Source organism: Dama dama, chromosome 21, assembly GCF_033118175.1.
Source record: "Dama dama isolate Ldn47 chromosome 21, ASM3311817v1, whole genome shotgun sequence".
NCBI lineage: Eukaryota > Metazoa > Chordata > Mammalia > Artiodactyla > Cervidae > Dama > Dama dama.
This window is the reverse complement of record NC_083701.1, coordinates 63,249,075-63,274,288: the sequence shown is the minus strand read 5'-3', so window position 1 is coordinate 63,274,288 and position 25,214 is coordinate 63,249,075. Positions and strand designations below refer to the sequence as shown.

Here is a 25,214-nt window from a genome sequence, read left to right as displayed (position 1 = left end):
CTGCTTTTGAATGCTAATATACTGCCTAATGGATAATGTAAGCATTTTTTTTTAGTATTATTTACAACAGTATGATTCTCTTTATTCCCTGTCATCATTTATGCTAGTCTAGTTATAACTCTTATGTATATGTTACAGACCCCAGGACTACATCGTCATCGTCATCTTTATCATCAAAGTTATGATTGCTTTGAGCAGTTAATTAATTTTTAAGAAATTAAAAACCAAAACGTGTCTGTTGTTTTTACCCACATAGTTACTTCTGACACTCTTCATTCCTTTATGTAGATTGAAGTTTTTAATCTAGCATCGTTTTAGTTCAGCTTAAAGAACTTTTAAAAATATTTTTTATAGTGCATTTCATCTTGCTACAAATTCTTTCACCCTTTGTTTGTTTGAAGAAGTCTACTTTCTCTGCTTAAAAATTCTTATTTCTGGATTTAACTTTTGGGATCATTTCTGTCTTATCTGCCTGTGGTTGAGCTTGTCTGATAGCAGCTGTGTCTGTTTTGTTTTCAGAAGAGGATAATAGCAAGAGTTGAAATGAGAGAAAGGTGGTCAACAGAAGTTGAAAGGATGTTAGTAGGAGCAATATAAATAGCTTCAAGTAATTGCTTTTTTTAATGAACTCTTTAAACACTTCATTAACAAACTCTAATATTATTTGTTGAAAATTTTGAACTTTGTTTTTCTCCTTTGTTAAATGGAAATAATATAGGATGTTTGTGATGATTATGAACAATGAAAGTAAAGCACTTGCATTGTTTATACCAGTAAATAATTAGTTACTCATAGTATTATTTTGCAGTTTAAGGATTATTTGATTTTAAAAATACTCCTTTATAAATAATATTCTGAAGATAAGGACTCTTATTTTTCCCACTGTTAACAACTTTTGCCTCTGGCTTTGCACTGTGCAGAGTATCTTGAATATAGCAGGTGCTTTTTTTTTTTTTTTTTTTTTAAATCTTTTACCATCTTCATTCTACTTTATTATTTTCAGGCTCTAGACCTAATAGTCTTTCCCTGTCTCAAGTTACTCAGCATCCATTCATTCATTAACTCACGTAGTATGGCTTCTTCCCTCACCACTATAAAGGAATTATTCTTTCAAAGTTCTGTGGTCATCTATTAGCAGTCATAGTAAATCTTAAGTTTTCATTTTCTAGTTTGTGTGTGTGTGCTCCCAGTTGTGTCTGACTCTTTGCAACCCCATGGACTGTAGCCCACCAAGCTTCTCTGTCCGCGGAATTTTCCAGGCAAGAATACTGGAGTGGGTTGCCATTTCTTACTCCAGGGGATCTTCCCAGGGTTTGAACCATGTCTCTTTGATTGGTAGGCAGATTCTTTACCACTGTGCCACCTGGGAAACCCAAAGACTGTCTAGTTTGAGATGATTGTTAATACTGTAGTATTCAGATTTGCTATCTTATTGGTGAAGAATTAAATTTGCAACATTGTCCAGAAATGGAATAATTTTAGGGAATGAATTTCGTTTCCTCTTGATGGTTATTTTGTGTTGATGGTTATTTTGTACATTAGCCTACACAGAGGTCCTGATCTGCACTCCCTAGTTGTTGAACTTTTCCTGAAGGTTTGACTCACACCTCCAACATTGTTGCACTGTTTAGCTCAGGCATGCTTTACTGTTTGCCTCAGCTTGGCTGATTATATGTCTCCTCGACTTAGATCTCATTCTCAAGTTTAGTTATCTTTTTTAGTAGAACCATTGTTTATCTCTGATTTGCATTTGTATTATAGGAATATAGAAAGTATCATTTTAACTGTAAGCAAAATGTTTCTAATATTTACAGTGTAAATGCAATGCCAAGAAAAAAGGGGAAAAATGTTATTTAGGATCCTATCACAGGCTAGCAAAGTTATGCTCAAAATTCTTTAAGCTAGGGTTCAGCAGTACGTGAACCGAGAATTTACAGATGTACAAGCTGGGTTTCAAAGAAGCAGAGGGACTAGAGATCAAATTGCCCACATTCATTGGATCATGGAGAAAGCAAAGGAGTTCAGAAAAACATCCGTTTCTGCTTCATTGACTACTTGAAAGCCTTTGACTGTGTGGATCACAAAAAACTGTAGAAAATTCTCAATGAATTGGGAGTACTGGACCACCTTACCTGTCTTTTGAGAAACCTGTATGCAGGTCAAGAAGCAACAGTTAGTATTGAACATGGAACAGTGGTTCAAAATTGGAAAAGAGTATGACATAAAATGTCACTCTGCTTATTTAACTTTTATGCAGAGTACATCATGTGAAATGCTGGGCTGGATGGATCCCAAGTTGGAATCAATATTGCTGGGAGAAATATCAACAACCGCAGACATGCAGATGATACCATTCTAATGACAGAAAGTGAAGAGGAACTAAAGAACCTCTTGATAGGGTGAAAGAGGAGAGTGAAAATGCTGACTTGAAACTCAGCATTCAGAAAACCAAGATCATGGCATCTGGTCCCATTACTTCCTGGCAAACAGAAGGGGAAGAAATAGAAGCAGTGACAGATTTTATTTTCTTGGCTCCAAAATCACTGCTGGTGGAGACTACAGCCATGATATTAAAAGATGCTTGCTCCTTGGAAGTAAAACTCTGGCACACCTATGCAGCATATTAAAAAACAGAGATATCACTTTCCCAACAAAAGTCCATATAGTCAAAGCTGTGGTTTTTCCAGTAGTCATGTATGGATGTTAGAGTGCCAAAGAATTGATGCTTTTGAATTGTGGTGCTGCAGAAGACTCTTGGGAGTCTCTTGGAGTGTAAGGAGATCTAACAAGTCAATCCTAAAGCAAATCAAACCTGAATATTCATTGAAGGACTTATGCTGAAGTTCCAATACTTTGGCCACCTGAAGGTAAAAGCCAGCTCATGCTTCAGAAACACTGAAGGCAAAAGAAAAAGGTGGCAGAGGATGAGATGATTGAATGGCATCATCTACTCAATGGGCATGAGTTTGAGCAAACTCCAGGAGGTAGTGAAGGACAGGAAGGCCTGGAGTGCTTCAGTTGATGGGGTCACAGAGTCAGACACAACTGAGCGACTAACAACAACAGTCTGATTAGCAGGATTTTCCTGTCCATCAAAGGAAAGTCAATAAGAGATTGGATACATGTTTAAGAAGCAAAATATTGTGATTCTTATTTTTCTAACCTGTTAAAGATTATGTTATCTGAAAAATAAGATTATTTTATACATTAATTTTAAATTCTTAATAGATAATATATTGTTGTCCTATAACAGTTAAAGTATTAAGATCTGGTCTTAACCATTGTTGAAGGTATCTGTGAGTATGAATGGACACTCATGTATAGAATAATCTTATGGGATTTCAAATACAAAATAAACAATTGTCTCGTTAAACAGAGATATAGGAAACATTATGGCTCTTGAGGTTTTTTTCCTTTTTTTTTTTTTTAAAGCGGCAGTACACTCATACTATAGCTCTACCAGAATCCCCTTCATAGCAAAAATGAAATGAAGCATTATCATCTGAGTACTTAGCTAGTATAAAATTTTAAAATTCTTATTATTATAGTGTATAATTTAAATCTTTTAACCTTTACTGCAATTATATAAAATCTTAATTGTCTTTATTAGTATTATTGAGATATATTTATGTTATTATACTATTGAGAAAATTCTGTGTTTTACTGAAAATTTGTCTAAAAATGTATTCTTCTTAAGTACTCCCTGGGTTGGAAGATGTATCCAGTTTTGTTTTCCCACTCTTTTATCTCTTTTTCTCCAAGTTAGTTTGACATTTTACTTTCTTTGTGATGTTAGCCAAATTTTAACTTTTACTTTTGCATATGTTTAGAATGTGCTTTTTTGATGTATTATTTTCTTTAGGAATGTATTATTTTTCTTTTCCTTTGGGTCTGTAGAATTTTCTTCATGCTGTCTTCTTACTGAAAATTGCTTTTCTTTTTCTTAGTCAACATTTGTTGTTTTAATAGAAATTAGTTATAAAAGGGATAATGGTAGAAATGTCTTGTCTTCTTAGCAGTACTATAGCCAGGCAAAAATTTTGTACTTTTCCCCCAGGATATTTTAAAGAGTCCCTCATTAGTTAGATATATTTGTAGTCTTTTTTTTTTTTTTTTGTCTTATATAATGAAAACACTGGATTCCAAAACAATTTCAGATTGAATTTTTGTTTATCCTGTATTTTTTATTAAGGCAAGTATTTTAAAGCAAGAGTAATTAAACTTTATGGCTCATAGGCCTACTGCCTGTTTTCATAAATAAGGATTTTTTGAAACACAGCTAAGTATTGTCTATGACTGCTTTATTTTCTTTTATTCATTTTTTAAATTGAAATATAGTTGACATACAACATTATGTTAGTGTCACAGTGATTTACAGTCGCTTACATTACAAAATGATCATCAGTATAAATTTAGTAATGAACTGTATCCATATAAAGTTATTACATGACTATTGACCATATTCTTTATGCTGTATGTTACATTCCCAAGCCTTATTTATTTTATGACTAGGGGTTGGTACCTCTTAATCTCCTTCACTTATTTTGCCCAACCCCTCACCTTCCTCCTCTTTGGCAACCAGTGATTTGTTCTCGGTATCTACTAGTCTGGTTTGGTTTTTTTTGTTTTTAGATTCCACATGTAAGTGAGATCATATGGTATTTGTTTTTCTTTATCTGACTTATTTCACTTAGCATTATACTGTCTAGATCCACCCATGTTATTGCAGATGACAAGATTTAATTTTTTATGGTTGAGTAATAATCCACTCTGTGTGTGTGTGTGTGTGTCCCACATCTTTATCCATTCATCTTTCAGTAGACACTTAGGTTGCTTCTGTATCTTGGCTGTTATTAATAGTGATGTAGTGAATATTGGGGTGCATATATCTTTTCAAGTTAGTGCTTTTGTTTCCTTTAGGCAAATATCCCATATTGAAATTGCTAGATTATATGATAGTTTTGTTTTTAATTTTTTGAGCAACCTCCATAGTGTTTTCCGTTGTGAGTGGACCAGTTTACAATGCCATGGACAAAGCACGAGGACTCCCTTTTTACCCCATCCTCACCAACACTTGTTATTTGTTGTCTTTTTGATGATAGTCATTTTGACAGGTGTGAGATGCTATCTCACTGTAGGTTTGATTGGTATTTCCCTGTTGATTAGTGATGTTGAGCATCTTTTCATGTATCTGTTGGCCATTTGTATGTCTTCTTTAGAAAAGTATCTGCCCAGGTCCTTTATCTAATTTTTAATCTGATTATTTGTTTCTTCAATATTGAGTTTTGTGAATTCTTTGTATATTTTGGAAATTAACCCTTTCTTTATTACATGTATCTTTTGCAAGCATTTTCTCCCATGCAGTAGGTTGACTTTTCATTTTGTTGATGGTTTCCTTTGCTGTGTAAATGCTTTTTGGTTTGATGTCATCCCATTTGTTTTTTTTTGCTTTTGTTTCTCTTTTCTGAAGAGACAAATTGAAAAAAAAAATATTGCCTATGTCTTCTTCTAGGAATTTTATGGTTTCAGATCATGCATTTAAGTCTTTAACTCATTTTGAGTTTATTTTTATATCTGGTGTGAGAAAGCAGTCCTGTTTGACTCTTTTGCATGGAGCTGTCCAGTTTTCCCAATACTATTTATTAAAGAGACTATTTTTCCCAATTTTATATTCTTGCCTCCTGGGTCATAGATTAGTTGACCACATAAGAAGCATTGGTTTATTTTGTGTTCTCTGTTCGATTGATGTATGTGTCTATCTTGGGCCCAGCACCATACTGTGTTGATTACTGAAGCTTTGCAGTGTAGCTTGAAACCAGCGAGTGTGATACCTCCAGCTTTGTTCTGTCTCAAGGCCTTTTTGGCTATTTGGTTTTTTTGTATGCTTTTTTTGTGTTTCCATACTAATTTTAGAGTTAGTTGTTCTAGTTCTGTGAGAAATGCAGTTGGTATTTTGAGAGGGATTGCACTGAAAGACAGCACACACAAAAAAACTTTTGTCCCAGTGTCACTGAATAACGTGGCTGCAAAATCCCCAACAAATATCAGGCAGCCAGATTCAACAATACTTCACATACACCATGACCAAGTGGGATTTATCTCGGGATTTATCTCAGGGATGGTTTGATATCCAGAAGTTCCATCAGTGTGACACATCACGTTAACAAATTGGAGAATAAAGACCATATGATCATGTCAATAAAAGCAGAAAAAAACTTTTGACAAAATGCAACATTTGTTAGTGATAAAAGCACTCAACAAAGTGGTTATGGAAAGTGCATACCTCAGTATAATAGAGGCCATATGTGGCATACCCACAGCCAACACCAGTGGTGAAAACCCATACCCAGTGGTAAAAAGTTGAAAGCTTTTCCTTTAAGATCAGGAGAAGACAAAGATTCAGTCTAGTTTTGGAAGTTCTAGTTACAGCAATCAGACAAGAAAAAGAAAAGGAATCCAAACTGGAAAGGAAGAAAGAAACCTGTCACTGTCTGCAGATGGCATGATATTATAGATAAAGAATTAAAGATGCCACCAGAGAATCACTAGAACTAGTAAATAAATTCAGTAATGTTGCTGGTTACAAAATTGATATACAAAAACCTGATTTGCTTCTATAGACTAATGATGAACTTTCATAGACATGAAGAAAACCCATTTACAGTCACATCAAAAGGAATAAAATACCTAGGAGTAAATCTTACCAGGGATCTCTCTACTTGAAATTTTAAAAGCTCATTGTAGTCATTTTGCAGAATTATAACAGATATAACATCTTCCCAGGTGGTGCAGTGGTATAGAGTCTGCCTGCCAGTGCAGGAAAAACAGACACAGCTTTGATCCCTGAATTTGGAAGATGCCCTGGAGTAGGAAATGGCAACCCACTCCACTACTCTTACCTGGAAAATTCCATGGACAGAGGAGCCAGGCAGGCTACAGTCCATAGGGTGTCAAACAGCTGGACACTACTGAGTGACTGCACACAGAAGGAGTCTTAGGAGACTGAGAAAATAGTAGCTACGTTGACTTATTGAATTAGAATGTAAAGGACTGTGGTTTTTTTTTTTTTTTTGAGGAATAGAGGTTAGGGGAAATAAAGTCTGTTGCAGAGTCCATGAGTTTTTAAAATGTTATTAGAATGCCTGACATTTTAAAAAATAATTTTTGTTTATTTTTGGCTGTGCTAGATCTTGTTGCTGCATGAGCTTTTCTCTAGTTGTGGCAAGTGCGGGGGCTATTCTCTAGCTATGGTATGCGGGCTTCTCATTGCAGTGGCTTCTCTTACGGCAGAGCGTGAACTCTAGGGTTTGTGGGCCCAGTAATTGTGGCTACAGGGCTCTGGAGCATAGGCACAAAAGTTGTGGTGCAGGGGCTTATTTGCTCCAAGGCACCTGGGGTCTTTCAGGACCAGGGATTGAATCCATGTCTCCAGCATTGGCAGGTGGATTCTTCACCACTGAGCCACCAGGGAAGCTCCACAAATTTTGTTTTACCATTGAGTTTGAGGTGCTAGCCTTTAAAAGAATTCTCATTGCTAATTTTCTGCATCATTTAATTTCTAAACTATTATAATGACCTACTGTTCCTGTTGTTCAGTTGTTCAGTCATGTCCGACTCTCTGCGACCCCATGGACTGCAGCATGCCAGGCTTCCCTGTGCATCACCATTTCCTGGAGCTTGTTCAGAAACATGTCCATTGAGTCAGTGATGCCATCCAACTACCTCATCCTGTCGTCCCCTTCTCCTCCTGCCTTCATTCTTTCCCAGCATCAGGCTCTTTTTTAATGAGTCTACTCTTCGCATCAGGTGACCAAAGTGTTGGAGCTTCAGCTTCAGCATCAGTCCTTCCAGTGAATATTCAGTGTTGCCTTCCTTTAGGATGGACTGGTGGGATCTCCTTGCTGTCCAAGGGACTCTCAAGAGTCTTCTCCAACACCACAGTTCAAAAGCATCAGTTCTTCAGCACTCAGCTTTTATAGTCCAACTCTCACATCCATACATGAGTACTGAAAAACCATAGCTTTGACTAAATGGACCTTTGTTGGCAAAGTAATGTCTGCTTTTTAATATGCTGTCTAGGATTGTCGTAGCTTTTCTGCTTTTCTTCCAAGGAATAAGCGTCTTTTAATTTCATGGCTGCAGTCACCATCTGCAGTACTTTTGGAGCCGAAGAAAATAAGGTCTGTCACTATTTCCATTGTTTCCCATCTATTTGCCATGAAGTGATGGGAATGGATGCCATGATCTTTGTTTTTTGAATGTTGAGTTTTAAGCCAGCTTTTTCAGTCTCCTTTTTCACTTTCATCAAGAGACTCTTTAGTTCCTCTCTTTCTGCCATAAGGGTGGTGTCATCTGCATATTGTGTCATTTGAGGTTATTGATATTTCTCCTGGCAATCTTGATTCCAGCTTGTGCTTATCCAGCCCGGCAGTTCGCATGATGTACTCTGCATAGAAGTTAAATAAGCAGGGTGACAGTATACAGCCTTTAAGTACTCCTTTCCCAATTTGAAACCAGTTTGTTGTTCTATATCCGGTTCTAACTGTTGCTTCTTGACCTGCAAACAAGTTTCTCAAGAGGCAGGTCAGGTGGTCTGGTATTCTCATCTCTTGAAGAATTTTCGATAGTTTGCTGTGATACACAAGAGTCAGAGGCTTTGGTGTAGTCAATAAAGCAGAAGTAGATGTTTTTCTGGAATTCTCTTGCTTTTTCTGTGATTCAACAGATGTTGGCAATTCCTCTTCATTTTCTAAATACAGCTTGAAATCTGGAAATTCTCAGGTCATGTAGTATTGAAGCCTTGCTTGGAGAATTTTGAGCATTAGGTTGCTAGCATGTGAAATGAGTGCAGTTGTGCTGTAGTTTGAATATTCTTTGGCATTGCCTTTCTTTGGGGTTGGAATGAAAACTGACCTTTTCCAGTCCTGTGGCCATTGCTGAGTTTTCCAAATTTTCTGGCATATTTAGTGCAACACTTTCACAGCATCATCTTTTAGGATTTGAAGTAACTCAGCTGAAACTCCATGATCTCCATGAGCTTTGTTCGTAGTGATGCTTCCTAAGCCCACTTGACTTCGCATTCCAGATGTCTGGCTCTAGGTGAGTGATCACACCATCATGGTTATCTGGGTCATGAAGATCTTTTTTGTATAGTTCCTTTGTGTATTCTTGCCACCTCTTCTTAATATCTTTTGCTTTAGTTAGGTCCTTGGTGTTTTTGTCCTTTATTGTGCTCATCTTTGCTTGAAATGTTCCATTGGTATCTCTAATTTTCTTGAAGAGTTCTCTAGTCTTTCCCATTTATTGTTTTCCTCTATTTCTTTGCATTGATCACTGAGGAAGGCTTTCTTATATCTCCTTGCTCTTCTTTGGAACTCTGCATTCACAGGGGTATATCTTTCCTTTTCTCCTTTGCCTTTTGCTTCTCTTCTTTTCTCAGCTATTTGTAAGGCCTCCTCAGACAACCATTTTGCATTTTTGCGTTTCTTTTTCTTGGGGATGGTTTTGATTACCACTTCGTGCATAGTGTTACAAACCTCCATCCATAGCTCTTCAGGCACTCTATCAGATCTATCTAATCCCTTTAATCTATTTGTCACTTCCCCATATAATTTTAAGGCATTTAATTTAGGACATACTTGAATGGCCAAGTGGTTTTCCCTACTTTCTTTAAGTCTTAATTTTGCAATAAGCAGTTCATGATCTAAACCACAGTCAACTCCCCGTCTGATTAATAATAGCCTATTAATTTTTATTAATTGTTAGTATCTCTTCTTTTGTGTTTTGTCACGTTACCTGAAGATTCTTCTTCTGAATGAAGTACTTCTTCTTGTTAGTCTCCTACTCATAAGTTTCATTGGCTCCTCAGTATGTTGAATAAAGCTTATATTTCTTGAACTGATACTCATATAACCCACTGCTGCTGCTGTTGCTAAGTCGCTTCAGTCGTGTCCGACTGTGCGGCCCCATAGACGGCAGCCCACCAGGCTACTCTGTCCATGGGCTTCTCTAGGCAAGAGTACTGGAGTGGGTTGCCATTTCCTTCTCCAGTAACCCATTGAAAACGCCATAAATAGAAAGTTTTTTCCTGTGTCTTTTCTCCTCCCTCTCTGCCATTCTTTTTTGTTCCCTTTCTCTCTGCTTTCCTGTCTTTTATCAGTAGTAATGGAAGGGGCTTTCTATCAGACGTATCTGGACGTTCGTCCTAGCTGTTTTCCTTCGTGTCTTTTTGACCTTAGAACCTCTTAAGCCCCAATTTCCTCATCCTTAAAATACTGGAGGTCTGGCACATATAAATGCTCAGTAAATTTTACTGTTATTTTTGCGTTTGTGTGTGTGAGACCTATGTAATAAATAGCTGATTAACTTGAATTGCTCTTAACCTTTTTATGCATATAAGTAAAGCTATCAGGATACCATCTATTTGTACTACCTGTTTTCTCTCAAAATGCCTAACAGATAGTTAAAAAAAAGTCAAGTGGTTCTTTTTGAGGGAAGTTATACATGTAAGAAGACAAAGTGCAGTTTTACTAATCGGCTCACTCACCCAATCTTTACTGAATTTTGGTAAATATTAGATGGTGGAATGTGGCTTAGGCTGGGATGCCTCTGTATGTACTTTTGTTCTCTCCTCCCTTAATTTCTGCCTATTTCACCTTCCAAATCTAAAGATGCGTCTAAGCACTTCAATTCCGTGATTTTTAAAAAGAGGGGAGGAGGAGTTGCCAATATGATATATACTGACTGATTCGAAGGAAAAAGGATGTCATAGGCAATAATAAAGGACAGATTTTTTTCTAACATGATGCTGTTAACCAGTATAGTTTGATTGTTCTTTGGCAGGGGCAGTATCCTGGGTTACATGGCTAAGAATGTGAAAGGAAGGCCAGAGGAGCGATGGCTAGTTATCACGTCATGTGGGGAACATGGCTCTCAGATAGACGAGTGGCTCCATCACACAGGTGTTCACAGTTAGGACAGTGATGTCTTTCTTTGTTAAAATGTAGCCTAATATATCTTAGTGTATGTTCAGCTTTGGCCTGTTAGGTTAGTTATCCCTCCTTTTGGGAGGTTTCAGTAAAAGAATGCAGGGGAGCACCAGCTCTCTTTTCTTTCCCAGCCTGTCACACCCTTGATTGCAGAGAAGAAGGAAGAGGAAGCAGCCTCTTGTGTGGGCTTAAGCTGATGTGTGAAGAGGTTGGGGGTATACATACCTCCTTTACTGAGGTGACTTGGCTTTTTTTTTTTTTAATGGCTAAAGTTTATTAATACTCCTGTTAGGGTAGAAGGGATCCAGACATTCCCAATTTTACCCCAGAAGGAAATATATATATATTTTTTCCTGGCTAGCTCTCATGTTCTACAAGTGTCCCTCTGCATTGCTGACTTGCCTTGGCTCTCTGACTCTCCAAAGTACAGGCTTACCTTTAGAGATTCTTCTTTTGCGTCTGTTGTCTTTGTACCTGCTTCTGGAGGGGTTAGAGGTGAACTTGCCTACGGGCTTTGTAGCAGTTCACTTCTAAGGCCCTCACACTCTCTTCAGGAGTGACCAGAGCTGCCGGGTGAGCCTTAGTCCTCTGCTTGTCAAGTTTGGGGTCGCAAGGCTGAAGAATGCAATACACATCACTTCCTAGTTCTGTCTTTTGGTCTCTCCTTCTTCAACTCTTTCTTACTTTTAACCTTTTTCTAAAACAAGGGCTTAGAATGATTCAGTCACCAGTTTTAAGTTTTATCCCCAATCTTACTCTACTGTTGTGAATCCGGGAGTTGATGGCTTTCCAGTTTTAATTGACTAGCCCTTCGAGGTCTAAGGTGAAAAGTATGCAACATGATCCCATGAGCTGTCAGTATGAAAGTAACGGATCTATTTAAATACAGGGTTTTGCCACATTTTCCCTCTGTTAGGAACTTTTGTAAGGAAATGACATTCTTGCTTGTTTCATGAGGAGCAAAGGGCAGTATTTTCAGAAATAGCTATGTGGTCCCCAAGAGACAACATTCTTTTGCCATGAAATATACTTAACTTGACATTTTGGAAAAATTGCAACCTAAATAAGAAAGATATAACTGTAATGTGTTTGGGGTTAAAAATTATCTCAAAACATGTTAGCTAGTATTTTTGAGAACAGAGTTTCTTTTATTAGAAGTTAGAGTCTTTCAATGAATTAAAATATGTAATAGTCCAAAGTGATACATATTGGTTAAAAGCAGATGATGAATTCAAACTAATGATGGAAATAATTCCAGTGTTAATAGTAAATATTATAATTGTTTTGCTTTATTTTTATTTAAGTTAGTTGGGACAGGATTTGAATGGAAGTTCACTTATAATTGATGCAATTAAAATGTAATTGAAATGAAAACAAGTTGAAATTATCAAAAGGATTATTTTCTAATTATAATATATATGCACCCATAATTTCTTAAGCATAATTAAGAAAGAAGTGTTTACATATTTGGTAATGTTTGTTTCATAGTGTGTATTCCTATGGGTACCATGATTAATGCCCTTTTTTAAGGCACACTGAAATTTCAAGTTAATAAAATTTTTGTTTAAGTAAATAAAGTTAGTTTGTTTTTCTTTTAAATGATAAAAACGTGTAGTTTGTAGGGAAGCTTTATTCACTTTTTAAAAGACTGATTGAAAACTTATATTTAATCTATGCAGTTTACCCTTTTTTGCTGCTAATAACTTTTAAAAAATAAAATAAAATAACTTGTTCTTTCTTTTGCTTTAAGATATTTGTCATCTAGTGTATGCCAGATTTATTGGACTGCAGTAGTTTTAGTGCATTTTGGCTGGAATGTTTATTATGACATCACTGTAATCTATATACAGTATGTGATTTCAGATGGTTTCAGTGTTAAATATTTTCATAATTATGCTAGTTTTGGCAGTTCGCTTGGAACTTTTTCACATCTCTTTAATGAATATGTTTTACTTCTGGGCTTTTGAGACAACCATATGTTTCAAAAATTAATAGTGTGCTTTTAATGTTAACATTGTGCAGAAGTGTATGACTACAGACATTTTTAAGGATCTAAGTTGAACTAAAAGTAATTACAGTGAGGTTTTATTCACAGTAGTAGTCTTTTAGTATTTAGAGACTATAACATTCCCCAAAATAACAGAAGATGTCATTATAAAGATTGAATAGTGAAGTTGTTTCGTGGAATGAAATGCTGTGAAGTTTGTTTTGCATTAACTTAAAGTGAATATAAGTTCATGCAGAAATTTCTTTCATTGTTTATTATAGCAAATCTTTCAACTTTTTGCTTGTAACAAAGTTTCAGACAGAAATTTTTCCTTTTACTTAATGTATGACTAGCATCTGAAGTCATGCCATATTGTAAAAGATTCATTTTTATTATTATATAATCCTGTTAGTGGTTGTAGTGAAAAATATTTTTTGTATCCTAAAGGAGGGCCTATCATTGTTCTTATTTGCCTCTAGTATCCTATTAGAATGGTAAATTTAGTAGTTAACCTTCTTTTAGTTCTTGAAATTTTCTCTTCAGATATATAAAAGAGAAAAACTAAATTTATCATCATTCTTTTAAGCATTATAAAATAGTTTTATTGTTGATTAATGAGTTAATGATGCACAGTACACCATCAGTTTCCATTTGTGTTGGAGAGGTGTTTGATCTCTGTTTCCTCATATGCATCTCTCAAGCAGAATGTGCTAGTTTAACCTCCCAAAAGGAATAAGGTGATGTCAGATGCTTTTATTTCGTATTACTACCCCATCTATTTCCTCCTTGTAATAGCTGTTCTTTTGAAAGAGCAATCTGTGCTTATTTTTTCCATCTTAACTTGTTATTCACCCTTTGATCTGTCTTTTACTTCTCCCACTCCTGTCCCTCTACTGGATTACCAAACCTCCTCTTTTTTTTTTTTTTTTTTTTTGGTCATTGGCACCCTCCTCCTAATTACCAAGTCTTGAGTGTCAAATAGAATGAAGGTTGAGAACATCTCTATAGTTCTTTACATGACTGCATTTTTATTGAACTAGACCCTGCCTTTAGCTTTTGGTATTGTTCTCCCATCTTAAATGTTTATATTGTGGCTTCTTTTTTTCTTTTGACTGATCATTATTCTTTGTATATGCTATTTTTAGTTTCCCCCATTTAGCCTCTGATATTAACCTAAAACATTCAGTCAGTTTTAATGATCTGATCTCTCTGGTTCTTCCAAATAGAATGACTCTTTGTGTTCCTATTACTTGAAAATAAACAAAAAACTACTCTTGTAGACTTATATGTGTTTTAAATAGACTCTGAAATCTTTGAGGACAGTTGCTTTTGTAAATCCAGCAATTAACACATAAAAACATTTTATAAATGTTTGTTGAATCAAGTCAGGAAAAGAGTACTCATTCGCATTGTGTAAATTTCAAAGATATGTATATTTTAAAGTTTTTATGTTATCCACATTAGAAACTAGTTAAACCTCGTATCTAATCTGAATAATAATAATTCAGTGGACATTGTTAAATGGGTGCCAAGAATTCTTAAGATGATTGAGATTAATCCTTAAAGGTGGGCTGGCTCATTCATATTGATGTTGGTAAAAACCAATGCAATACTGTAAAGGAATTATCCTTCAATTAAAACAAAAAGCTTAAAAAAATAGACTTCAAAAAAACAAAAATTATTACCAAGAAAAAAAGATGGGCTTCCTCTGTGGCTCAGTGGAAAAGAATCTGCCTGCAATGCAAGAGACTGGATTCTATCCCTGGGTCCAGAAGATCTCTTGGAGAAGAGCAACCTGCTCAGGTATTCTTGCCTGAGAAATCCACAGTGGAGCCCGGCAGGCTACAGTTGATGGGGTCCTGGGAGTTGGATACGACTTAGAAAGTAAAACAAATTAAATTACTAATTAAAAAAAAAGTGATTAAGAAGATAGCTTGGATTCTCAACTCACAAAATAGTGAGGGTTTTAGTATATAAACAAATACGTAAAAATTAAAATCCTTTCCATTTATTTCAGATTTTAAAATGGAAAATGTTTAAAAGCTTCAATTGAATTGTATTCTTTTGCTAAAGCCATATTTGACATTATCAAGTGGTTTGTTTTGATATCAACTAAAGAAACAGTTTCTAATTTTAAACTACTACTTGTTTTAAAAATGCTGTTTAAGAGTGCAAAGTACAAAAATTTTGGTTACATAGGTTTTTATAGCTAAAAAAATAAAGCTGGAAGAGTCTAACATCAATTTTAGTAACCTACATACATTCAACAAAACTTTTTAAAATTTTTGAGTGGTGATTGATAACTTTGCTTTTCTTTCTTCCAAATAAAAATAGGATGACCATGAAAGCTGTGGTTCTAATTCTACCAACCGTAGTACTACTGAGAACACAAAAACATCAGCAAAACCCCGAAGAATTCAACAGGCTGCTCCCACAGATCCTGATTTGCCACCAGGTAACTTCTAAGGGGATTGATAAAACCAAAATTTTGATTGTTATTAATCATTGTTGTAACCCTTTGTAGAATATATATTTTCCATATTTTTTATTGACATAAAGTATTTAAAGTATTATGTACATTTGCTGCATGATGTCAGAACAGATTGAAAGACATTTGTGAGAGCCCTGGATTCATTCAAGGTTTGGTGCTCGTTTGCTTGAGATTTTTCTTAAGTTTCTTTCTTACATCCTCTCCAAGCAGTGATTTGCCTCTGAGTAATACTTATATAGTCTCTTCATTCCTCTTGCTTCTTGTTAAACAAAGGAATGACACTAAGTTGTTCTCATTTTCTGGAAACTGTAAAATTCACTAACAGAATTACAGAGTTTTGTAACTGGGAGACCATGTCTCTTTTCAGTTCCTGAAATTATTATTTATCGGGAAGAGTAGTGGCTTTCAAATTAACAGTTTCTTGATAAATATTTAATGAAGGAAAATAACCCAAAAAACAGTGATTGTTACATGATGGCTCTATGGCCAAAGTGCATTGCTGCCTTTTTACAGTTAGCAGCTACCAGTCACATCTCTTTCAGTTTCATTTATGAGTTACTTTTTTTAATTTGAGGTATAGCTGACGTTGGTATACATTTGTTCTCTGCCCAAAGCTTTGTAAGCTTTCTGCTGAATTCAAACCAGTTACTTTTTGACCATCTTCTGGCACCATCTACTTTACTTGTAAGAGGTTGGCATTAGTTGCATCATTTCATAGCCCTCCTGTCTCAAATGTAGGTTCTAAATTACATTTCAATTGAGCGTATTTAACTAGTGTTATTGTGATGTTATTACTGATGCTTTGTGTTCTTAGGAACTTTACCTAACAGGTCTCACTATTCCCTCTGGCTTTAGAATAAATAGATTAATTGCTATGGCTGGAGAAAGTGCTAAAAGAAGTTATTTTACTTCTGAATGTTTCTAATTCTTCTTAGAGTAGTGTGATGTTTACAGCACTTGATAAATTTTTTACTTAATTATTAACTCCTTGGGAGAAATCCCTGGTGAATTTAATTAAACTGTAAATTAAATTAAGCTATAGCTTATTCTTATTTGTTAAATGGGCAACCCCTATGTCCCTCCAAATTTCTGACTACATATCCCTGTAAAGCTTCTGAAGCCAACTCATTGTATAGAACTCTCCATCAGTATCCTGGCAAAGAATCAGTTTTAGGTTTAACTGTTGAGTCTCATGACATTTTTTTTCTTTTAGGAAAGAACTTGTTTAAGAAAAATTTAAAGCTTTTGTCAGTTGTTGATTTCACCAATAAAAATCTTTTACGGGCTTACGTACATGTACTCGAAACAGGTCCCTTACTTTTAATGATTCTTTAGAGTCTGTTGGAATTTACACTGATACTCAGGATGAGAACTGACCTATTTTTAGAAGTATAAATAAAAACAAATGTAGCATAAAATGTCCTATTTTTAGTGTCAGAAAACAGAGCTGTTTTCTACTGAACTACTTGGGGTAGCTTTTGGGTTAATCTGCTTTTCTGCCTTACCTAATAGGAGGACTTGGTCCTTTTTCATGCTGACATAAATCACAGTTAAAGAAGTTGCTTTAGGAAGTAACTGAACTTGTTGGGTAGTTACTGGGAGGCAGAGCAGCTAAACTTAATATTGCCAAAGGAAAGAAAAGGGATAATTTGAGAATCCGGTTGGATAATGGTAAATCATTTTATTTAAAGATTAACTCATATGGTTATTTGTGGACTCATTTCTGTAATATTATCCTGCCTGGAAATTATATTAAAGTTCTTTCATGGTAGAAATGAATTCCTGTTCTCAGAATTTCTTGGGCAAAGTTATTCTTCCAGCATCTGTAGTTATAATTTTGGAATTCAAACATTTACGTAGATTCAGAATTGCTTTTTTGAGAAAAGTTTTGGTGTTGCTAATAATTGTTTTGTATCGTGAAGGATGGGCACCACTCCAATAGGAAAGGAACAGCAAGTCGATATCTCATTTTCTTTGCAATTTCTGATCTTGTTATCTGGAACAGTCTTTTTCAGATTATGCATCCTGACCAGTGAGTGTATTGTGAAAGCAGTTTAGTGGGTCATGGAAAGCATTTAAAATATATATAGCATAGACTAGAAAACCTCAGTGTGTGTGACATGTAGTAAAGGTTAATCATATTTCAAGAGACTTACACACGTGTGCTTATTCTGGGTTATGATGTAATATTTCTTGCTGGGAGAGAGGTCAAAAGAGTTTGAATCTGACTGAGTTGAACCATTCACATTTACTTTCAGTTGATATATAGGCTGGAACCTTCAATAACTGTTAATAATAACAGGTTGAGTTGTGGGCCTAAGATATTCAGTAAGATATATTGACAGTTCCTATTTAGAGAAAAGTTTAAGGATGTTTCATATCTTTCTTTCTTCCTTCATGCTTTCCTCAGTAGTCTCTGCACTTTATCTAGCTTAGAAATAGGATCACTTTTAATTGATTCTGTAGTCCTCTGCTTTCTAAAGTGTACAGCCTTTGGATTTTTTGAAGGTCATTGTAAGAAGCCAGTCTTCTATGCACTGCCTCTACATTTTCTCTAAAATGGCTTTAATTTATTCAGGGCTTCTTAATTAACTGATGTGTTTTTTCTGATTAAATATTTTTTCATTAAATATTTTTTCTACTTATTTGGTCAAGAAGCTCAGATAAATTTTGTGTTCCAGTGCATAGTTCCTTTTTCTTTTGTCATATAATTGTCTCTTGCATTGTTTTCTCCTTACCTTTTTACTCAGAATATATATGTATATGAATGTATACACGTGCAGCGTTTGATAGAAATATTTAGGGTATAGAGAAACTAAAAATCATGCCCACTGGGTCTGAAGTGACCTAGATGTCTTTGATATTCATCATCTATCATGGAGGTTAGCAAATATTTTCTGTGAAGACCCAGTTATTAAATATTTTAAGCTTTGCAAGCCATGTATTTTCTGTTACAGCTGTTCCACTTTTCTGATGTACTGGTGAAATCAGTCATAAACTGTAAATAAATTAATGTTTGTGATTGTGTTCCAATAAAACTATAAAAACAGATGGCACAGCCTCATTTGGTCAGCCCCTGATCTAATACAATGTCTGGTTCTTAATAGCCATTTATGTATTTATTGCATTGCACAAAAACTCAACTGCACAAAATCACACAGAGTTTTCAGACTCTGATAATCAGGGTCATAGTGTCCTTGAAATGTAGAAGGAGAAGCTACTTCAGACGTTTCTGGTTTAGCTGGCTATCTTTTTTGGGATGTGGACCCTTGAAAATCTTTTGAAATAGTTATAGACCCATGTATGCACATTTAAAATTTGCATGTTACTTTAGGATATTCACATACTACTGAAGTCTATCTATAGGCCCCAGCTGAGCCTCTGATCTAGCTTTTGTTTTACGGATGAGAAAATGGCAACTTAGATATCTTGATGTAGATGATGAATACCTTATTATAATTTGTAATACCTGTGGTATACGGCTTCCCAGGTGGCTCAGTGGTAAAGAATCTGTCTGCTAATATAGGAGAAGCGGGTTTGATCCCCGGATCAGGAAGATCTCTTGGAGGAGGAAATGGCAACTCACTGTAGTATTCTTGCCTGGAAGATCCCATGGACAGAGGAGCCTGGAGGGTTGCAGTCCATGGGGTTGCAGAGTCGGACATGATTTAGTGACTGAACTTGCACACACCTGTGGTATACGTGAGGTGTACCTTGTTAAATTAGTAGTCATTTAATCAAGGTTTTGTCTTCTGCAGAAAATACCGAATATGAAATGGAAGCTGTGTTGCGTGTCTGTGTGTTTGCTTGCCTAATGCTTGTCACCTTAGGCTGGTTAGGGCTTGGTTTTTTGAAAACAATCTCTTGTAGGGAGTTTAATAATAGCTGGAGAATATATCAAATAATTTAAGAATATTTGTAATGTATCAACTGTTCAAGAGCCTGAACCAAAAATGGTGATGTATTATTCTAGAAGATAGCACAATCATTTCTTATCCACTTGGATAAGCTGAGCAATTTAAACTCTCATCACTGTGCCTTTCTGGAACATTTAAGAATAGAGTACCTTGTTGTAAATGAAAAAGAAATGCATAGCTTATTTTACATTTTCTATTTTTATGCTTTTATTATTATAACATTTTTAATTAGCATTTTCAGGGAAAACTTAAAGAAGTGACCAATTGTGTAAGTTAAGTTAGTGTTAACTGGAGGACACATTAACATAAATTTCAGGGAATTAGCACGACAAAAATGTTATGTTTTCTTTATGTACCAGTTAAAGTCAGTGTTGTATCAGAAGCCCACACTCCCTTTATCCAGAGGCTCTGCTGTTCCCTACTCAGGTTTTGAATTGTAGTTTTCAGCTTTTTCAAGAGGATGCTCTGAAGGAGACTTGTCCACTTCTTGCTACCCCCAGGTTGAAAGTGATGTATATTCTTCTGAAATTTCATTGAGGAAAATTATTTTTATTGATGTTATGTATGTTTTAGAGTCATATCGCAGTAACAGTTCTGTATTCTGAAAGGGGAAGCACAAATATTGATGGGTAGCTAGCCATTTCTGCCATACAGGTGTTCTTTCTCTTTAATATACTTGTTGCAGACAACCTGGAAACTTATCCCATCAGCATAAAACCCGAGACTGCCAGCCACGTGGCAGAGCTGTTCTCCTGGGTTCCCTACCCTCCTACTCTCTACCCCGGTGCCCTTTCCCAATAAAATCTCTTGCTTTGTCAGCACATGTGTCTCCTCGGACAATTCATTTCCGAGTGTTAGACAAAAGCCCAGTTTCGGGCCCTGGAAGGGGGGGGTCCCCCTTCCTGCAACATATTGACAAAGTACAGTATGATTTTGTCAATAGCCTTTAAGATATCTAACATTTATGTTTTGTTCATAACAGAAAAAAGTGATAACTAGAGAGTTTTTAACTTCATTCTGACTAGATTGAATTTCAAAATAGTGCTTAATGGAGGCAGGCTGTTAAGTTCCCTAAATCTGATGCTGAAGCAGCTAGTTGAAGGCTATCTTTGCCCTCAGAATTAATGGCTTTGTATAGGAGATATTGTAAACTACTAATTACAGTGCAAAACCAGAGCAAAGAGCTCCAAGGAAGCGCAATTAATGCTTTTGGGATATTAAAAGGAAAGAGCAATTATGTCCAGGTTTGTGTGTCCTCTGACACACAAAGGTAAAATGGAGAGGTAAGAAAGATTGAAAGTGAAAGGATGGGAAATGGCATAGTAGACAAGTACTATCCAAAAATAAAATCAGCCAAAATAAAACTTTATGCAAGAACATTGATGGCCAGATGCTGAGTTATATTAAAAGGTACAGTTCACGAAACAATATATGATGAATTTTTATGTACTTAACAACCTACCTTTGAAATGTGGTAGATCAAGCAGGACCCCCCCACCCCTCCCCCCCAAAAAAATCCCCAAACTGGATCTTTAAAAATTGACAGGATTATTTTATAGAAACATAAAACTCTGTTCCCAGCAGATAAGACAGTGTATATTTTTTTGATGTACACATTTGGTATCTATAGACACTGAAAAAGACTTGGTTAAAAAGGTCTTGAAAAATTTCAGAGATTCATTATCATAAAGACCATCCTCTCTGGCCACAATACATAAATTAGAATAACTACTCATATGTTTGAGTCGATTGCTACAGTTTTATTATTTGTTTTTTCTTTGTAAGCTCTGATTTTCATTTTTCTATTTCCCCTCTCATGCTAATTGTTTACTTTTCAGTGTCCTGAAATAACTGCTCCATACTTTCTTTCTAGGTTTTGTGACTATTTTCAGTGAGAAAGAATGGAATATGCTTACTTTTATGTTACTTAGGACTGGAACCTGTTAACATTTTGATATACAACCTTTTGGAGACATTTTGTGTGTGTGTGTGTGTGTGTGTGCGCATGCATATACACATACACTTGTACATTTTCTTTTGTAATTTGCATTTTTTAATGTTAGGAACATGTTTCAAGGACATTAATTTTTTTCATATTAAACAAAAAAATTTAGCTGCACCAGGTCTTAGTTGTGGCACAGAGGATCTCTTTCAGTTGTGGCATGCAGAATCTAGTTCCCAGACCAGGGACTGAACCCTGGTCTCCTGCACTGGGAGCATAGAGTTCTAGCCACTGGATCAGCAGGGAAGTTCCCTTTTTCACATTGTTATTTTAATCATTAGCATGTATTATATTGTGTTCCACAGTTTGTTTAATCAATTCCTTTTTGTTAGTTTTTTGGGTTATTTTTCATTTTCAGTTTTGTAAAATTCTCTGACAACATACTGGCATGTAAATCTTTGCACATACCTCTGTTTAGTCTATAGCATCAAAATTTGTGAGTGATTTTAAAGTTTTGACATGTATGACCAAATTATTCCCTGTGAAAAATTTAACAGTTTTTTCTTACAAGCACATTTTTAGCCCAATGCTGTTTTTCACTATTGTATTTCTTTGAATCTTTTATAGGTGGAAAATGCTATTTTATTTTTTATTACTAAGTGGAATTATTAATTTTTTTACCGTGTTATTCTCCTGTCGTTTTGTGATGTAGAAAAGCTAACTTTTGCATTTTGTTAGCTGATCGATATTCAGTATTTTTCAGTTATATCTTTTCGATTTTCTATATAAAAAACAGTCATCTTCATGTAATGATAATTTTGTGTTCTTCTTGTCAGTACTTACACTGATTTCTCTTTTGTACCCTAATTTAGTTGTTTATAACTTCTGTAACTATCTTAAATAATAATACTGATAAGTATCTTCAACTCATTCCTATTTTCCTTAGCTCCTACAGTAGCTGCCCTGAGTTATCTTTTAGTTACCAAAACTGATAGATTTTAAAAAATTATTATTGAACTTCTCTACTGCATTACCAATAGGAATTCTTAATCTTAACCTTCTAAAAATGTTTTTTTTTTTTTTTCCATTTATTTTTATTAGTTGGAGGCTTATTACTTTACAATATTGTAGTGGTTTTTGTCATACATTGACATAAATCAGCCATGGATTTTCATGTATTCCCCATCCTGATCCCCCCTCCCACCTCCCTCTCCACCTGACCCCTCTGGGTCTTCCCAGTGCACCAGGCCCGAGCACTTGTCTCATGCATCCAACCTGGGCTGGTGATCTGTTTCACCCTAGATAATATACATGTTTCAATGCTGTTCTCTCGAAACAGCCCACCCTCGCCTTCTCCCACAGAGTCCAAAAGTCTGTTCTGTACATCTGTGTCTCTTTTTCTGTTTTGCATATAGGGTTATCATTACCATCTTGCTAAATTCCATATATATGTGTTAGTATGCTGTAATGGTCTTTATCTTTCTGGCTTACTTCACTCTGTATAATGGGCTCCAGTTTCATCCATCTCATTAGAACTGATTCAAATGAATTCTTTTTAATGGCGGAGTAATATTCCATGGTGTATATGTACCACAGCTTCCTTATCCATTCGTCTGCTGATGGGCATCTAGGTTGCTTCCATGTCCTGGCTATTATAAACAGTGCTGCGATGAACATTGGGGTGCACGTGTCTCTTTCAGATCTGGTTTCCTCGGTGTGTATGCCCAGAAGTGGGATTGCTGGGTCATATGGCAGTTCTATTTCCAGTTTTTAAGAAATCTCCACACTGTTCTCCATAGCGGCTGTACGAGTTTGCATTCCCACCAACAGTGTAAGAGGGTTCCCTTTTCTCCACACCCTCTCCAGCATTTATTGCTTGTAGACTTTTGGATAGCAGCCATCCTGACTGGTGTGTAGTGGTTCCTTGTTGTGGTTTTGATTTGCATTTCTCTAAAATGTTTTATTTTGAAATAATTTCAGCCTTCCAAAAAAGGCAAGAACATTATAGAGAACGTACTTTTCCTTTAATTATTTGAGCATAAGTTGCTTATATCATGCTTCAGTAACCCCAGCTAAATTTTTCACCAAAAACTTGATCAGGAAGTTTTTAGGTACTGTAACCAAGTCATCAACCATGGAATTTCTGTTTTTGAGCAACTTGGTTTCCTAGTGACCATGTTAGGGCAAATACTGTCTGTTTGTAAAGCAGGTTTGTAAAACAAGCTTTTTTGTTTTTAGTCACTAAGTTGTGTCTGACTGTATTGCAACCCTATGGACTGTAGCCCACCAGGCTCCTCTGTTCATGGAATTTTCCAGGCAAGAATACTGGAGTGGGTAGCAGCCATTCCCTTCTTCAGGGGATCTTCCTGATCCAGAGATCGAACCTGGGTCTCCACCATTGCAGGAGGGTTTTTTACTGTCTAAGCCATCAGGGAAGCTCTCTTTTTAAATACTTGATTATTTTACTGTGGTGAATTGGCTTATTCATCTCAGCTTGTATAATGGGCAACTGAGAGAAGGTATTGATACGTAGGTGAAAAATCCATCAGTTTTTCTATCAGTTACAATACATTTATAGTATTATGTTTCTATCACTATTTTGCATTATATGTTTTCTGAGAGTCACTGCCCTTCTCCCGCTCCTTTTTCTTCCTCCCCCCACAATAAAAACTCATGAACTCTTAAGTGGTTTTTATGAATTCTTTATTCATGACAGGTTTTCAGAAATAGGAAAATCAGTATTAGTCATGCTTCTTGACTTCTCAGAAGCTGTTTATTTTTAACATCTGTGTTGAATAGTGATAGCATGAGGGAAGTATACATTTTAAGGGTGAGCATTTTGATACTTAAAGTTTATTTTTGAAGCTTAATTTATGTATCATTTTAGCATCTATCTTCCCTGGTACAATAAAGTCTGAAACCTTAATCTTACTGATACTTCTTGTGTTAATTTTATAGCATATGATAATTGACACTTTAAAAGCTGCTAATATGAGAAAAACTTGAATTTAGTCATTGTACATTTCTTTCCTATTTGTATCCATTCAGAATGAGTGAAGGAATTGGTTTTTGCAAGCATGTTATGGTTGAATAACTTTAAATAAATTTTCTTGGAGCAGGCTTCAGTGTAGGTGTTAACAATGTTAGCTGCTGACAGAAGTTGATTCTGTTTTGTCCAGTAAACTTGTGGTTTAAAGAATATAAGCAGATAGTTATTTAATTAAATAGCTATTTTTATATAGATTTTATAGTGAAAAATACATTTGAATAGTTTTTAATCTTTTTCTGTCTTTTTAAATGCTATTTATGCTTAGTTTTATTTATATTTCCTATTAAATTCCTCAGTAATATATCTGTATATACTTATTGTGTGAAAACCTTCTGATATTATGAGTTCCTGTTATGCTTTTATCTGTTCTCTTTCTTTCCCTACTTTTCTCTTTTGTCTTCATCTTTGTGCTCTTTTCCCTCTTTCTTTTAGTACTTTCTGTATTTTCTTCCTCAGTCATATTCTCCCTTTCCCGTGTCACTATTATACATTATTAAGTAGAAGTAGTCACATTCATTGTCATGGTCATGTTTCTTTTATCTTCCTTTCTCGAGGCCTAGTTTTTGAGTATTTTAATGGCTATTTAAAAGTAGGAAGAGAAGATGGTAGCTGAAAAAATAACCTTAAAGAAGTTTTTCTTCTTATATATTGTATAATCAGTATACAGTAACATTGTTTCATTTGAGAAAATGTTTATAAAATGGGCAGAAATCAAAGTACTTGTAGATTAGGATGGCCTTTGAATGAGATCTAGTATTATGTTAAAAAGGTGTGGCTTCTATGATTTCTCTAGTACGTGAAGCTTCATGATGCAGAACTTCTTTGCAGCGATGTTTGTTG

At 35.4% G+C, this 25,214-nt stretch overlaps 1 protein-coding gene across 10 annotated transcripts in view; it reads left to right on the top strand.

Annotated features, from left to right (window-relative positions):
• The window catches only part of VPS13B (vacuolar protein sorting 13 homolog B), a 771,473-nt gene that overhangs the window by 33,955 nt on the left and 712,304 nt on the right, over window positions 1–25,214 (top strand). For all 10 annotated transcript variants that reach the window (XM_061123681.1, XM_061123682.1, XM_061123678.1 and 7 more), the window contains one exon: window positions 15,310–15,430. In XM_061123681.1, the coding sequence (XP_060979664.1) occupies window positions 15,310–15,430 (121 nt within the window). The remainder of the gene's footprint in view (window positions 1–15,309; window positions 15,431–25,214) is intronic.